General features: G+C 38.6%; 1 protein-coding gene across 1 annotated transcript in view; it reads left to right on the plus strand.

Moving 5' to 3' along the window:
• The window catches only part of RpLP0-like (ribosomal protein LP0-like), a 33,659-nt gene extending 19,377 nt beyond the window's left edge, over window positions 1-14,282 (plus strand). The window contains exons 4-6 of the mRNA XM_083127010.1: window positions 3,708-3,859; window positions 9,156-9,232; window positions 13,987-14,282. Of these exons, the coding sequence (XP_082983136.1) occupies window positions 3,708-3,859; window positions 9,156-9,232; window positions 13,987-14,202 (445 nt within the window). The 3' untranslated portion in view covers window positions 14,203-14,282. The remainder of the gene's footprint in view (window positions 1-3,707; window positions 3,860-9,155; window positions 9,233-13,986) is intronic.
• Window positions 14,283-16,986: the final 2,704 nt, after the last annotated feature.

Consider the following 16,986-nt stretch of genomic DNA (forward strand, 5'->3'; position numbering starts at 1 on the left):
TCTGGAATTTACGTGCATTTTGGAGTTGCAGGAGAACCAATTACAAAATGAACGAACGGTTTCCCCCGTGAACCCGTTCTGTGAATTTGAGTCCTTCGTTTGCGACCCGTTCAGAAACAACCTGATCAACTAGTTCATTTGCTCGTTGTCGTAGTTTTTACATTGCAGAGATGTGTTACACCCGAAAAATTAGTGATGTTTTGCACTATCAGTGACGTCATTATTAGAATATGCACGTGTTTTGTGCATGTAGAACGAATTTATTTTTTAAAAACTGGTGTGAAATAGAGGGATTAAACATACGCTGTTAGGTAGGAATGTTGGTTTCATGCCGATAGTAATTTTACCTATTTTTTTGCGTGTTGAATGAAATTATGCTGAAAAGTGGTGAAAATGGGCCCCAAGTTTCTTTTGTTTTATTACAATTTCATTATGCTACAAATGCAACTTTTACATGGTTTGATTTCGATTTAGTATGTCTGTTAACACATACTACAGAGTTTTAGCGATTACTTAAGATTTTGTCAATATATGCTTTTCTGGGTAGGTTAGGAAGGTCAGGTTTGGTTATCTTAGTATTAAAATAAAGACCCTGAATGCACTCTACTAAGGTTCCTATTTATTTCTACATTCATTCCCACTAGTTTACGATACTTACTGTCACTTGTCAACCGGGGAATATGTTGTCCGTGGGAAGCGTGTATAATTACGTAAGGTCATTTTGAAGTTTTCTTTTCAACATAAATAACTTTTTCGAATCCAAATAGTGCTCATTATTTTAAGGAAGGTTCAAATTTTGTGTCAAAATGATTGCCAAAATTCTGTGATAATTAGTCTTCCTGCTAGGAAAATTTGAAAAGTCATAAAACATTTGGAACTGTTACCTTTTAATAGACAGATTTCGATGTTTTCCGTAATATAAAATTGGTTCCAGCATGTGGAAAACTCAAATAATGGAGATATTTGATTCCAAAGTATGACCCGCGTATATATATTTTTTTAGGTGTATTGTTGGTCCCCGGCCCCATACACGTTCTGAATTTCCGAAATATGTACTACGTATTTTCAATAAATTAAAAAATATAATCATTAAACTTATTGCATATTTTCTAAAGTTACATGACCTAATTTTCTGTTGTTTCTCATTTGTATTGATATAATTGAGGTTGTATGCAGGTTACATTGTAAAGCTTTGATATATGCACAATTTTTTATTGATTTTTTACACCACCTTAATTGTAGTGACTTAGTGAAAATGGGGAAGTACAATAGTTTTTCATTTTTTCATTGAATAGCATTGTATTAATCACTTGGTAAATTTTCAGCTTATAACTGTGTATATTCATAATAATTAACGTGCCTGCATATTTTATTGAAAAACATGAGGTTCGAAAGCAAAAATCATGACGACAAACATGTCTGGAAAAGTCAGGGAATTTCATAATCAAAAAATCGTAGCTACCCTGTGATATTTTTTGGGAATAAAATATTTTCTAATATAAAAGCCGTGTGTGTTTTCAGCAGGTGTATTGAAACACATGGCATAATGTGCACCATGCACTGCAAATGTACAGGGAAAAGGGAGGGGGAGTGCCAGGGATTCCCCCCCAAAAAATTATTCCCCTGTAAAGGAAAATTATTTCTATCCCCCCTCAAAGAAAATGGAATTAAGCATATAGCATACCATTTCTTAACTATGTAAAAGAAAAAAAAAACATTTGTGTCCATTAAAGGTGAAAGTTATCCAAGATATTTCCCTGCCCAAAAGTATGCAGCCTTGTCCTGGTTGTCCCGTGCATACAGTCACTATTTGTCCCGTTTTATAAAAGTCTAGGAGTTATCTTCAAAATCAACCCTAAATTTTGAGAGACATTTCATGCGAAAAAAGATGTATTGTTTTGTATGTGTTCAATTATTTGTAGTAGAACAGTGAATAAGAATGCAGTTTCTTTAACAAATTGCAACAGGAATTTAAATTTGCTGCGTCTTGACAGAAACTCAATAGAAAATCTAGAGTTGTGTGTCTGATATGTGGGGTAGAGTTCTCTGGAAGATATATATTAAACATTTGATGAAGAATGAAGCTGCTGCTCAAGAAGAGTAGTTCTTCTGTTAAATACTTCTGGAATTACTCAACTTCAGCACAGGACTAACATAAAAGGTTGATCAGAAGGGACACTAGGTAAGTCATAGGGAGATTATATTTATTAATAACTATTGACAGAGGGAGATCATATTTCATTTATTGTTTATGATGTGTCATTTTGTGATCCATTCTTTAATAAATAAAAATAATATGCTATTAATAAAAAAATATTTTATAATTAGACCTAACCGATTCTTCAGGATGTCTCGTTTTTGGGTCAATTGACCAACCTCACTGAGCTGGGTTCATTGCATTCCAGTAGGCTTGGTTTTTCACCTAGGTTTTCTGGACGTTCAGTTTCAACTTGGCAATAGAAATTTAGTCAAGTTTTCGATGGTTATGGTTGAATGCTTGATATAAACACATACCCGATGGTTTAAGTGTCCGAACATCGGTATGGAGACAGTCTTTTTTCGTGGCACAGCCGAACTCTGTGCCATATTGTGGTACACTTTGCGATGCAAGTGTGAATAAAACCTTTTTCCGGGCAGTGACGTTCTCCTCAATACATTCTGAAGGGCCTCCAAGAAGTCCCAGAGGTGGTTAATCAATGACAGGTATGTGTCGAAAATAAGGGGGGGGTTATGCCCACTTTGTGACCATCCTGTAGTTCAATACGTCTTTTTATGTATGAGTTTGGGCTTTTTTAGACTGTAAGTTTCTAAATTTTTAAATGTTATCATTAGATTTAATGACCTAGGTTAAAACCAATGTTCTTAGAAGTTACTTAAGAAGGTAATAGTTTAGAATAAGTGGTTCCCAAATTGTGCATTGCGGTGCCCGGGAACCACGAAATGTTTCAATATTTTCACTGAAATTATATAATTGTCCCAAATATGTCCTTATTTAGTACTTTATACATGTAAAATGTTTCTGAATTTGAAATGTGTGTTTAGTTTGAAACTTAAGACAAGCAAACTAACCACTAACTTAGCATTGCAAGTGTTAAATAAGCCTACATTATGACTTTGGAAACTGATGCTGCAGAAAATTTTGGAAACACTAAGGGTGCCATTAAACTCAAACGTTTGGGAACCCCTGGTTTAGTTTACTGACTGATAACATACAAATTTGCATACATATAAAATCGTAGCTCCCAAAATGAAATCACAAATGTGCCATTGAGTGGACCTCCTTCCCTTCCTAAAGCAAGAAGCTTAATTCACACATTGGCACCATTTGTCATACACGTTGCATTCATTATTTAAAGTGACAATTTAAGACTATGTTCAATACTGGTGGAAATTCCTCTTAGGCAACACTGAAAGCTTAAGTAAGTCATAACATATTATATTTACAAGTTTTTACACATTTCAGATACCGAAACACTTGATCTGTGCATATAATCTATTGTAGTTATTTTTTTTTTAAAGACACATTCAAATATATTATACAGAGGGTTCATTGCTTTCAGAAATATACAATTTTTATTACTTGTATTATTAATTTGGGTACACAGGCAGTCTTCACATTAAAGACCAATAAATACTTCCAAATTGTTGAAGTTTCAAACTGCACCCGATGCCTTGGTAAAGTTATGAAAACCCTTTTTTAATTGCAGGTGGTTCAAATCGTACACAGAGAGTGACTATGCACGAGCCGGAAACACAGCAACTGAGACCGTTGTCCTGCAACCAGGCCCCTTGGAACAGTTTCCCTCATCAATGGAGCCTGCCCTTCGGCAGTTGGGTTTGACAACATCTTTAAAGAAAGGTAAGCAGTTCACTCATGTTTCCAGTCAGTCTTTCAGAGAATTATGCGAAATCTGCATGGATTTTTTCCACAGTTGGAAAAGAATGATCATTGTAACTGGTAATGTGGGTCTGGCAATCGTGCATGAAACATTTGCTTTTCTTCCTGGTCTTGAACCGGTGTGATTTCTGGCCGTGGGGATTCCTGAAAGATCCTGTCTGGAGAACAAGCATCTGGAAAAAAAACCTAGAGGTGATACAATTATTGCCAAAGTTGGCACGAAGCACATCAAGCAAATACAGCAGAACCCCGATTTTACATTTTCCTGCATTAAACATTCAATCTTGCTCACCAGAACATAACAAAACGTTATGAAAAAATTCCTTAATTTAACATTTTCTCGCATTTTAAGTTTTTCAGATTGGTCTAAGAATGTAAAAAAAGGTACCACTGTATGCTAAAGGTCTTTTCCACTCTTACGGCGGCCTGTCCTAGTTCTGGCAAGCGAAGTGGAGAGCGGGGATTATGCCACAGACCAACCAGACAACAGCAGTGGCGCCGAGAGACACGACGTGGCAAAAAAAAAAGAACTATGTGAACCTTGTTCTACTGGCTGCTGCATTTCTTATCGTGCTGGATTGGTCGCTTCCCTTCCTAGCTTATAGGGTGCCCGCCATAAGACTGGAAAAGATCTTTAGAAGATGCGCAGGTGTTATTGCCATGTCATACCTCTTCTTTTGTTTGCCTGATCACTAACTTCATTCATTATTTCAAGCCATTCCGCTCTTGCATCAGCGATTCTTAAGTATACAAAACAGACCCCTAAAGAAGCATTTGCAGGAAAAGCTGCCTCGAGACAACTTTGGAATGAAAATGTTTTGTCCTGCAGAACTTGCAGCAGAGTAAAAAATTGGCTCAGAGTGCAGACTTAGCTGTAAGACCACTCCATATTTATAGTGGCCTTATGTTTGTTTGTAGTTGTTGGTTGCAAACTCTACTTGTGGATAGAGGAAGTAATTGCATACATGACATCAGGTATGCTTCTCTCTGATTGGTGCAACCAAAATGAACTAGTGTTCATGAGCAACCTAGAGCTCTCATCCAATAGAGTTCTTGGTAGCATGCCAAACACATCACAGCACACTTCAGGTATTTGGGTGCACACAGATTACACATTTAGTGCACTCACACACACTGCATAAAGTTTATAGTGTTGGGTGATACATAGGGCCCGGGACTTTTATGTAAAAGTAAAGTAAAGTTCTCCCCTGTGCATGGCACCATGCCATGGAGGCGTATAGGGGGTGTGGGGGTAACGCCCCACACTTTCTTGATCCGGTCGTGAGTGGGGGTGATGTGATCAGCATCACGCCCCTGACCGCCTTTACCCCCCAGGGTTTCCCCCAGGTACCCATGTTATTCGATGCTGGGTGGGCGCCGGGGCCGCTTCCATCGTTAGAAAAGTTCCCGGATTTGAACCGGCCGGGGATCGAACCCGGGACCTTTAGCATGGTAGTCAGACGCGTTACCGACTGAGCCACCGCGGCCACTTATGTCATAACATAATTTTCATTTGGTATCGGATCGAATATTGGGGTGAGATCTTTACGTATCTGATGAAAATCAGCTGAAATATATTTTGACATTTTATCACTTTTGCGTTTTTACAACATATTTATTAAATGTTCTCGTAATAAGACATATTTCTGTATAACTTCGTAATTGTCTGCATATAATTGAATATTTTATAATTTATTCTTCGTACCTTTAGCGCAACAAATAGTTTATATTATCAATGGCAGGATAAGGAAATTACAGATGAAGAAATTAAAAGCAGATACCGTTTTTTCTTACCAAGTAGTATAGAACAATAATACCCCCCCCCTCCAATAGAGATCTTCAGTATTGCAGAATTTAGACATGGCGAAACATCAAAATCTGCCTAGAAAGTTGTGTTTGTGTATTGATTGCCTAGATTTAGCAGAGCTGTAGCGAGCTGCCAATTATGATTTAGGTTCCACAAAAGTATGAAACTTAGGATAATTGCAGCGAACCTCACACTATTTTCAGTATTTTCCTACTACATTCTTCGGACTTCATTTTATATCCCATCCCCACTTTAGTCCATCTTCCCTGGAAGATACTGACTTCCCGTATGATGAGAAATTCGAAAGTAGCTACTGTTGTGCATATTTTTTGGCTTTACTGGGAATATTTCTGCATTTTTCTGACATATTTTTAATTTTTCATGACATAATTACATGCTGTTTTACAGTTTTGTAGGACATATAGTCCCGGGCCCTACTAATAAGTGTTCAACTTGTGAAACTTAATTAATTTCAAGAGATATTTGTCTGTAAATTAAGGTGAAAGGTATGGTATGCGTTTCAATTGAATCTGTTAAAATGTGTTAAATCTTGATAAGTTTGTTATTTAGTGCAATGAACAAAAAAGTCAAAATAATTATCTTTTAATTGAAAAGCTATGCTAGTGATTCATATTCATTTATTAATTTTGTAATTTATCATGAATGTCCTTGGGGTGCATGGACACGATCTCTGGGTCGTTTCCACTGAAGGTTCACATCAGCCTTGATTCAGTGCGGGAGTCTTGTCCTTTAAGGAATCGAGGGTGGTGATAACTGCAAAAGGAAAAAAAATATATTTACATCAAGATGTTTTAAATTCACCATCCATGCACATCAGTAAAGAACAATTATATGATAGTAAAGAGATGTAAGACATTTTGAAGAAAACTATATTTTTTACAAGAAAAGAATCGTGAAAATTTGTTTTTCTTAAAGGTCCGCATAACCACTTTTGTGGATGCAAAATAATATAATACAGGGTGTTTCAAAATGATTTGAATGATAAAAAGACGTTCCATGAGCAATACAAAATAATCTACTTACTTACTTACTTAGTCGCGTCCTCTTCTACCTGCCGGTGTCGAGGGGTTACAGAGAGTTCTCCAGACGTTTCTGTCCATCGCCTTTTCCTGTGCCTCTTTCCATCTTATGCTTCGTTTCTCCAAAATCTCTTTGACACTCATATTCCATGTCTTTCTTGGTCTTCCTTTTGGTCTTGTTCCTTGTGGACGTGCTTCCCATATCTGCTTTGGCAGTCTCGTCTCACTCATTCTGCTCAAATGGCCGAACCATCTAAGTTGATTACGTTCAACTGTTTCTTGTAGTGGCTGAGCATTTAAAGATTGCCGAATGGTTTGATTCCTTATCCGATCTTTCCTGGTTTTCCCACTTATTCTTCGAAGGTACCTCATTTCCATTGTTTGTACACTTTGCATGTGTTTTCCAGTCAATGTCCAATTTTCACTGCTATATGTAAGTGTTGGTATATAAATTGTTTTGTATACAGTGAATTTTGTTTGGGTAGATATTTCTTTTTTGCCTATAAATCCTCGGTTTATCATTTGATATAGTTTTCCTGTCTTCATGATTCTATCTCTTATTTCTTCCTCTTCTTTTCCTTGACTGTTTATAATTACTCCAAGATACTTGAAATTTGTCACTTGTTCTAAAGGTTCGTTATTCAGTTTTATCTTATGGTTTGTCTTTTCTCTGCTGATTATCATTGTTTTAGTTTTCTCCGTATTTATTTCCATATTCTTTTTCTTTAATTCTTCATTAAGAATATTTAGGTTATATTGTAAACTAGCCTGTGTATTAGCTATTAGTATAATATCATCAGCGTATATGAGCTCTGTTAGTTTAATTGATTTCATATTCCAGTATCCTACCTGAAATTGTTTCATTTTTATAACAACAGGAGTTAAACAGGGAGATATACTATCACCATATCTATTTATAATACTATTAGATGAAGTAATAAAGGAATGCCATATAAAAATGAAAAATACAAAATAATCACCGATCAAATATGCCGTGAAATGCATTTGAACACATCCTTAAGTTTTTTGGGAATGGTGCAATGGTAGTTCTAAATTCTGCCACCAGGTGTCAGGCTGGCCAGTTGTGAAATGGCTGCCGTAACTGGTGAAACATTCTTGACCCTATTAATTACATCAGAGTTGTTAAAGGTCAAGGAATTTTAAATAAATTTAATTCCGATCCAGAAACCCTTTATTCCAGGATCAATTTAAATACGGTCCAGGAACATTTTTTCCAAGTTCAGTTTTCAAATGAAACAATACGCAACTTGGATCGAATACGGACCTGACGATAAACAATTATCCACTTGTGAGCATGAAAGACTAATCCAGCTGCTGGCTGTCTTGAGAATCTAAGGTACAAGGTAGAAATGGTCGAAACTCAAACGCTGCAGTCACGTTGCCCCTCTCCATGTAGCCACATTCTCTCGTGCACGTTCCTTCACTTGGTTGTAGCAAGGAATATAGGCACTGCCCTGCCTGTCCCTGTTGTGATATCTGCTGGGAACACGGCAGCCTCACGTTACCTCATTGATGACTACTATTGGCTGCGGTGCCTGGATCGGATGCCAGAGCAACACATGATGGGTTTGTTTGAAATCAATGTGAGGCCACACTAATATAGTCCATTACATTATGTACAGTAACTCTTCGACAAGGGAGTTTTTGAACCTGACCCTTGAGAGAACAACAGCATTTTGATTTATTCCCTGTGCTAAGTTTTCTATAACCTCAGAGTGACATTCCAATGTGAAACATATTTGTGGACATTTTTAGAAGGCAACTTTCCTTGTCTACGAATTGTAAATAAATTCAATCCCTGACTGGGAGAGAAACTGTAGACGGTGTATAGCCTTTTCATATTGAAAGCATTTCAATTCGGTCCAGGAACTTTTTCCGGGTCAATTTATATACAGTCCAGGAACCTTTTTTTTTAAGGAACAATTTTTTAATAAAATGATACCCAACTTGGACCGAATTTAAATTGTGCGAGAAAAAAGGTTCCGATCCTGTAACGGAACCCAATAGAACCCATTAGAATGGAATAGGCATAATATGGACTGAAATGTATGAGATGCTACAAAGAATTCATGTAAAGTGTGATAAGGTAACCTCCTCAGCACTTGCTACAAAGTTGGAGGTCCCAGATTTGAACCCTGGACAGGCTTGAATTTATGTATTATTGTGTTTGTCCAATCATTGATCCTTCTCATGAGTTATGAAAGCAACATAAAAAATATGAAATGGAAATAGTACCTTATATGTAAAGTTAGTGTGAACTCTTTTTTAGCTGAATTTGCAAATTGAAATTATTAACATTTAAAGATGAATACTGTAGTATTTTATTTTTGTTTTATAAAAGTATCCTGATTGTTACACTGAAAACTTACAAGCATGTGTCATTTTTCAGGTGTTATTATGCTGTTGTCAGAATTCCAAGTGTGCTATGCTGGAGGGATCCTTACACCTGAACAGTCAAGGTTATTGGTGAGTACATGCATTATTGTCCATATTACTGCAATATATTCTGTAACTCTCCCTGTGACTAGTTATTCAGGTTCCCTCTAACTGAATGTTCACTACACCTGGATAGTGTTTACGAGTGTGAATCAAATATGAACGAGCCTTGTGCAGAAAAACAAAATTTATTGAAGGAAACGGAGACATTGCCACATCCTATTTTTCTACATAGTCTCCACCCTTAGTGATACATTTTTCCCAACGTTGTGGTAGGTTCTTGATGCCGTTCTCGTAGAATGAAGCTGGGCGGGTAGCCAACCAGTTGTGCACAAAGGTTTCCACCTGATCGTTGGTCGCAAATCGCTCGCCCCCAAGTGCTTCTTTGAGGGGTCCGAAGAGGTGAAAATCACATGGTGAAAGGTCTGGGCTGTACGGTGGATGCGGAAGCGGTTTCCAGTTCATTTCCACCAGTTTCTGCCGTGTAACACCTGCTGTATGGGTTCTGGCATTGTCGTGGAGGAACACGACCTGGCGGATAGGACAGCCTCGTCGTTTGCGTCGATACTGCACCTTAACTTGATCCAGGAGGCCGCAGTAGTAGGGTGAGTTGATGGTCCGACGTTCGTGTAAGAAATCCACCAGTAGGATCCCCCTCCAGTCCCAAAACACCGTGGCCAACACCTTCCCCGCAGACAACCGAACTTTGGCCTTCACGGGGTTTCCTTCGCCTTTCCTCCTCCACTCCATGCTGGCACGCTTGGATGCTGGGGTGTAATGATGCACCCATGTCTCGTCACAGGTAACGATGCGATGCAAAAATGCTTCCCCTTCCACGTCAAAACGAGTGTGAAGCTGGCGAGCAATGCGAACTCTGTCATCTTTTTGAGCAACATTCAGCAGCTTGGGTACCCACCGAGCTGTGATTTTGCGGAAGCCCAAGTGCTTTGTGATGATTGATTGGACACTTCCATAGCTCACACCAAGTTCTGCCACAATTTGCTTCACAGTGACTCGGCGATCCTGTTCGACAAGCTCATGAACACGAGCTATGTTGTCATTCGTCACACTGGTGCGAGGACGACGGGGGTGCACTTCATTTGCAACACGTTCACGGCCTTACTGGAATTCCTTACACCACACCATCACTCTTGTCCACGAGAGGGTACCATTCCCAAACTGGGCCTCCAGTCTCCGGTAAATTGCGGCCGGTTTGATGTTTTCCTGGGTGAGGAACTTGATGATTATGCGTTGCGCAACAGACACTGGCACACTCTGCTCACCCATCATGAGAGCTACTAAATGAAGCATGCGACACGCCGGCTGTTCTGGTTCCTGACTCACGACAGCCCCACCTACTGACCGCACATGCCCAATCACACCCTGCTACCCATTCCGACGCTTAGCCAATCAAGGCTCGTTCATATTTGATTCACCCTCGTATTTAATTACTTTTTTCCATGTCTTATGTATGCCTAACCCTGCCATAGGCACGTCATTTTCTCTAACATACATAGGCATGTGAGGTACCCCTGTCCCCAACACTAACTATCATTTAGTTATTAAATACGAATTATACTGTACATGCATGCTGAATGGTCTTTCTTCTAATATCAGCTGCAGTTTTCTAAGTAATGTAATATCAAGGCAATGTCAGTCGCATGCTTGGGAAACAATTGTCCCTCACATGCCTAAATATGTAACAACCGAAGCAGTGTCATGCTCAGTTTTGGTCACATCGTCACTTTCATGCTCATCACTAACACATACCTACTTGTACTCCCCTTGCTCACTAACCCTCCTCCGTACATCTTCTGAATCTGATGCGTGTCTTTCTGTGTTTTGATATTTTTATTGTTACGTATTTAGTCTGCCAAGTATGCAAATGACATTAACTCCATAATATTACGTCGCTTAGTGTAACAGAACAAAACCATCGATGTGGAGTATAGTTCACAGTGTTACAATCTCGCAATGAAGACAGATGGGGACACTGGTACCCCTCTGATGTGCTACAGTATTGCATATGGATATAACATTGTTGCAAGGGACAGGTGGGTCTAGTTGATTGAATGGTGGGTGAGTGTGTATAGATATTACATTAGTAAAGACTAATGCCAGACACACATTTTAAAAAAATATTCAAAATTTGTTGGATTGAATTAGAAATATGGTTAAAAACAAAACATGACTTTCTTGTATCTAGTTTTAATGTTATTAACAATTTATTATCTAAAGATCTCAGGTAAATTTGGATCTTTTAACCTTTTGGCGACCAAGCGTCTCGATCGAGATGCCCAAATGTAACCCTCACGGTCCCAAGCATTTGGATGGAGACGCTGTGTCAAGGTCGTAGTTTTTACGTTATAACTTCTATTTTTGGCTAGAATTTCGATATTTTTTTTATATTGTTCCTAACACATGTATTTAACAGAAATGTTTCTTGCACCTTTTTTTTTCTTCATGAAGATGGAGGTGAAAAGGCGGGAAAAGGGACTTCTCTTTTAAGTCTCTTTTCAAGGGAAAATTTTTGCCGACAAAGGAAAGCAATGCTTTTCACTCCCGCCTGTTAACTACTTTCGAAGGAAACTTGTTTATCAGTATCCGATGTCAAAATGAAAGTTTTCCGTGAGGGTGCAAGCAGGGGGTGGGGGAGGGGGAAGACTGGTTGTTGAATTTGCATTGTGAGAATGGAATTTCGAAGCATGCTGAAGGAAACCTTTGTTTTTGTTTAGCACAAGTATCCACAAGTTGCGACAGGGGTTACCCTGCATTGTCTAAAAATAGAATTTCAAGCAGCTGCAAGAATCAGCGCTCATTTTTCACTGCGTTCTAGCTTTTCGTCCATGAATGTTGTGCGTAGGTGTCATTTTGTGCCCAAGTGCGAGGACATTTTTTGGGTGAAGTGACAATTTTTGAAAATAATTTTTGGGGGTTTTCTCCCTTCCCCCTCCATATATATGCCAAATTTGCACAAATTTTGCATTTTGACATTTTTTCGGGGGAGGGGGGAAACACCGTTTTCTTAAGAAAAGTATTTTTGAGGGGATTTCCCCCCTTTCCCCCTCCATATGTATGCCGAATGTGCATAAATTATATATCGTCTGAATCTGTGATTCATTCTGCGTACAATGGTATATCTTTCATATCTCTAGGGCATTTAGTTTCTGAGCTATAGTCATTTCAATGTAACTCTGCACTTTGCTCAATTCCGAAGCTTGAGACAGTGGCGTACAAGACTTTCGTTTCAGGGGTACAACTCACGTAATATTGGTCATATGACAAAAATGAAAATATTTTTCTGTTTCTTACATGCCAGCGATAATTTCTATGTGCATTTTGAACTTTTCATATCCTTTTTTTCTTGTGGGCGGGGGAGAAACCCCTTATTTTCTTTAAAAATATATATTTTTCAGGGGATTTCCCCTCTTTCCCATTCCACATGTACGCCGAATGTGCATAAATTATATATCGTCCATATCTCCAGGGCAAATAGTCTCTGAGCTAAAGCCATTTCAAGGTACCACTGCATTTTGAAGCTTTTTGGGGTATAACTCACGTTACTTTGGTCATATGTTAATAATGCAAATATTTGTGTGTTCTTTACATGTCAGCGATCATTTCCATGTGCATGTCGACACTGTCATGTATTTTTTTCTTGGGGTGGGGGGAGGGGGAACTCCATTTCCCCCCCCCCCCGAAATTTTGGAAATTTGAGAGTTAGCCCCCTCCCCACCACCACATATATGCCGAATTTGCTTAAATTTTATATAGTCTGAATGTCTGGTTCATTCCGCATACAACGGTATATCACTCATCTCTCTAGGGCAATTAGCCTCCGATCGACACTTATTTAATTGAAACTCTGCATTTGGCTCAAAATCGGCTCTGGCATCAAAGGGGTTACATGTGAAAATGGCCTTGGGCACCTAAAGGTTAAGGCACGTGTCTGGACATTAGTCTTTCACTGTATTTATGGTGCTATAATTAGGGAGTGGACTTTTAAGTGCTAAAAAACTAGAAGATATTATTTTTTTCTGTTCTCAAAGCAGTGAAAGTATGTGGCTGAAAGTAAAAAAATATCTTCATTTAATATTCTGAAATTCTGTCAACTAAATAGTGACAGCAGGGCGTTAGTGGCTAGTTCCATTGAAAATGTATGCTGATTCTCTGAACAATGACTCGCATTGTGAAAACTGCCTTTCCATATTACGTGCAGTGAGATGTGCATATCATTAACACTTACACCATCAATTTCACCTACACATTCACTCTGCAACTTTACAAGAGTTTTTGGTATCCTGTGCTTTTTGAACAAACTTCGGGATTTGCCTTTAAGCACTTGCATATCATGTTGCTGATAGTTCAATTCCCTTTCAACTGCATTAACATCCTTAACTATTTCACAAAGCATTTGTGTGGAAGTTTCCAATTTTTGTATCATGCCACACAAAAAAACTTAGATTTGCAAATAGAAACCCCAAATTGTTTTATAAACATCGATCTTTCAATAAATCTTGTACCATCGCAAAGTATTTAAGCTATTTTATGCATTTACACAAATAATTTGAAAACTTTGTTTAGTCTGAAATGTCTAATAAATGTACATACGCGTATGTCATCTTAAGCATTTTTATGTGAAATAACACTTGGCAGATTACATTGCAGCCATACAGCAGGCACTTCTGAAGCAAGAGAAAAAAAAATAGTTCTTACCTGCTCCCTACTAATGACATGCAGCATATGTTCAAAATTTTAAAATAAAATTCCCTTGAATTTTCTAGAAACTTCTTGGACATGAAATGGCAGAATTTAAAATAATACTGAAGAGTTGCTGGTCAAATGATGGTACCTTTGAAATATTGGACAAAGAAGAGGAAGCAGATGAAGATGATCTGCTAATAAGGAAGACAGACAAGAAGAAGAAGAAGAAGACGAAGAAATCTTCAGATGATGACAAAACTAGTGATATGTCTGCAGATGATGATGAGCAAGACTGAAGTACTAAAGTAAGACCTTGATGGAAGTGTGTTTGTGTGAGTGTGTGTACTTTTCGTTGAATAAATTAGTTTTTAATTTATTTTGCATAAGAAGCATTTGTATAGTTGGTGTTCCTGTCAGTGTGTAATTATTAAGAAGTAACAGTATATAAGATTATATACAGTGTTACCTACTGCAAGTTTCGTACAGCGTTTCAATGTCAGAGGAAGTTTTTATTGTGCACTGCTTTAGGTGAATAATCGCTATGTTATTGCCAGACAATCATTTGAAAACCTTGATCTTAAAATGCTACAAGAAATTATTCATTATATTTGCTTATATATATGTAAAACATTACTTTTCTTTTTGAATATAACATGTTCATGATGGATGTAGTAAACATGGTTTAAGAATTAGCTATGTGATGTTTTGTGTTTCCACATTGAAATTAATTGGAAAGAAACTATGCAATTGTGCAAAGGCTCACTGCCTTCATTTACTAAGAGTGTGGCATTTTCTCCTGTTTTGGTGGCTGGTGTGTGTTTCCTGGCTTGCACCGGCCATCATGGGGTGTTGCCAGCTGGTGGTTGTGTCGTCTGCTGTGTTGTTTCCCTGTGTGATGAAGTTCCTGTTCTTTGCAGGGTTGGAGCTGGGGAACTGCACCTTTTCTTTGTCTGGGATTTTTTTGAAGGAGAGAGGTGCCAAGTCGGGTGTGCCTGTTCATTGTCTAGGTTCAGCACTGGTCTCTATTGGATGGGTTTCTTTCATAGTGTTTTCTATGATAGAGCCATTTGGAGGAGATGGTGATTTGTGTTGTGAAATGCCTGATTCTGGTGTGCCTCTCTTGTCATCTTTTATGTGTTCTTCTATCCGTTCTTGAACAGTGTCGATGGTTCTGCTGATGTGGCCTTGTAGACACCGGGGGTGCAAGTTTGAGTAGGTCTCTTCCAATTTGGGATTTTGGTTCAGGTTAGCTGCCTTGTGGGTGTCTCAGCTGGGTTTCTGCTCTTGTGCACCACATGGATAACTAACTGGTGCTCAGTGTAACTGTTGCTTAGTCCAATTTCAGTGATGCATGCTATTTCATCATGGAGGTAGTCTTCTGTGGAACTGTGTGTGAAGGCTCCTCTGTAGGAGTTCATCCAAACTCTAGCTTTCAGTTTCTTTTCAGGGGGAGGGGGGTTGGATTTTGTGTGGATGTACTGGGTGCCTGAGCCTGGTGTCCTGCATGCAGAGATGAATAATTTGTCTTGGTGGCATCAGATGTTGAGGTGGAGAAAACTGAGGTAACTATTTTCATGATGAAATAGCATGCATCACTGAAATTGGACTAAGCAACAGTTACACTGAGCACCAGTTAGTTATCCATGTGGTGCACAAGAGCAGAAACCCAGCTGACACACCCACAAGGCAGCTAACCTGAACCAAAATCCCAAATTGGAAAAGACCTACTCAAACTTGCACCCCTGGTGTCTACAAGGCCACATCAGCAGAACCATCGACACTGTTCAAGAACGGATAGAAAAACACATAAAAGATGACAAGAGAGGCACACCAGGATCAAGCATTTCACAACACAGATCACCATCTCCTCCAAATGGCTCTATCATAGAAAACACTATGAAAGAAACCCATCCAATAGAAACCAGTACTGAACCTAGACAATGGACAGGCACACCCGACTTGGCACCTCCCTCCTTAAAAAAATCCCAGACAAAGAAAAGGTGCAGTCCCCCAGCTCCACCCTTGCAAAGAAAAGAAACTACAACCCAGCAGATGACCCAACCACCACCTGGCAACACCCCACGATGGCAGGTGCAAGCTAGGAAACACACACCACCCACCAAAAGAGGAAATCATGCCACACTACCATCTCCGCTCCAGATGCCGTACCCTTAGTAAATTAAGGCAGTGAGCCTTTGAAAATAATTGGAGAAGAAAAACTATGAAATTGTGCAATGTGGAAAAAACTAATGTTCACATAGGTAATTACTTTTCTTTTTTGCAAAGAACATGTGCAGTGTTACGTTACTTGGGCAAAAGGCAGTGTATAACCTTCCTCAAGTAAATCCCATCCTAGTCCTTCCAGTGGCATAGTGCTAACGCTGTCGCCTTGTAATCAATGAGCCCAAGGTTTGATACCCGTTGGAGGTGCATAGTGGTTCGGATCCAAATTTAAAACTGTAGGTCCACTTCCAATTAGCCTATCTGTGCATAAGAGTGGACTTAAAATGAAAATCAAATCAAGAAGAAAGAATACTTTACTGGCATATCAAATACCCCTGCATTAAAGTTACTGGAAGGTGAACAATTTATCTATACCAAAACACTGGTTTAAAATATGTTGTTTTCGAAAAAAAAATATCCATATTGTACAGTCCGAGACACTTCTGGGTTGTAACACCACCATTGATTTTCAATTTAATCATTATAACCCAGAAGTGTCCGTGACTGTACATATATGCCTGTTTTCCCCAAATAAAAACATGAAAGTCTTGCGTATGACTACCTGAAAGATGTCCTCAATTGTATGTGAAAGATATAATGCTGCTGTTTTTAGAGATGCTTGTACAAGGTGTTCCAATAGGAACTGATGGATATTAAGGTAAAAAAACAAAACAAGTAAACCAAAAAAAAACTCATACTGTAAGCGAAATGTTTCCTTATCAGTATATAGTCATGAATGACAACCACAGCTCCTGTTGCATGATATGTAGATTTCTGGTATTTTCACATAACTGAAGCTCAGTCTTGCCAGTGTTCATTGCTGGTGGTTTGGATTGTTGTTGGGCCTCTCCTGGTCG

Source organism: Lepisma saccharinum, chromosome 8 (assembly GCF_977018435.1).
Source record: "Lepisma saccharinum chromosome 8, izLepSacc3.1, whole genome shotgun sequence".
Taxonomy (NCBI): Eukaryota; Metazoa; Arthropoda; class Insecta; order Zygentoma; family Lepismatidae; genus Lepisma; species Lepisma saccharinum.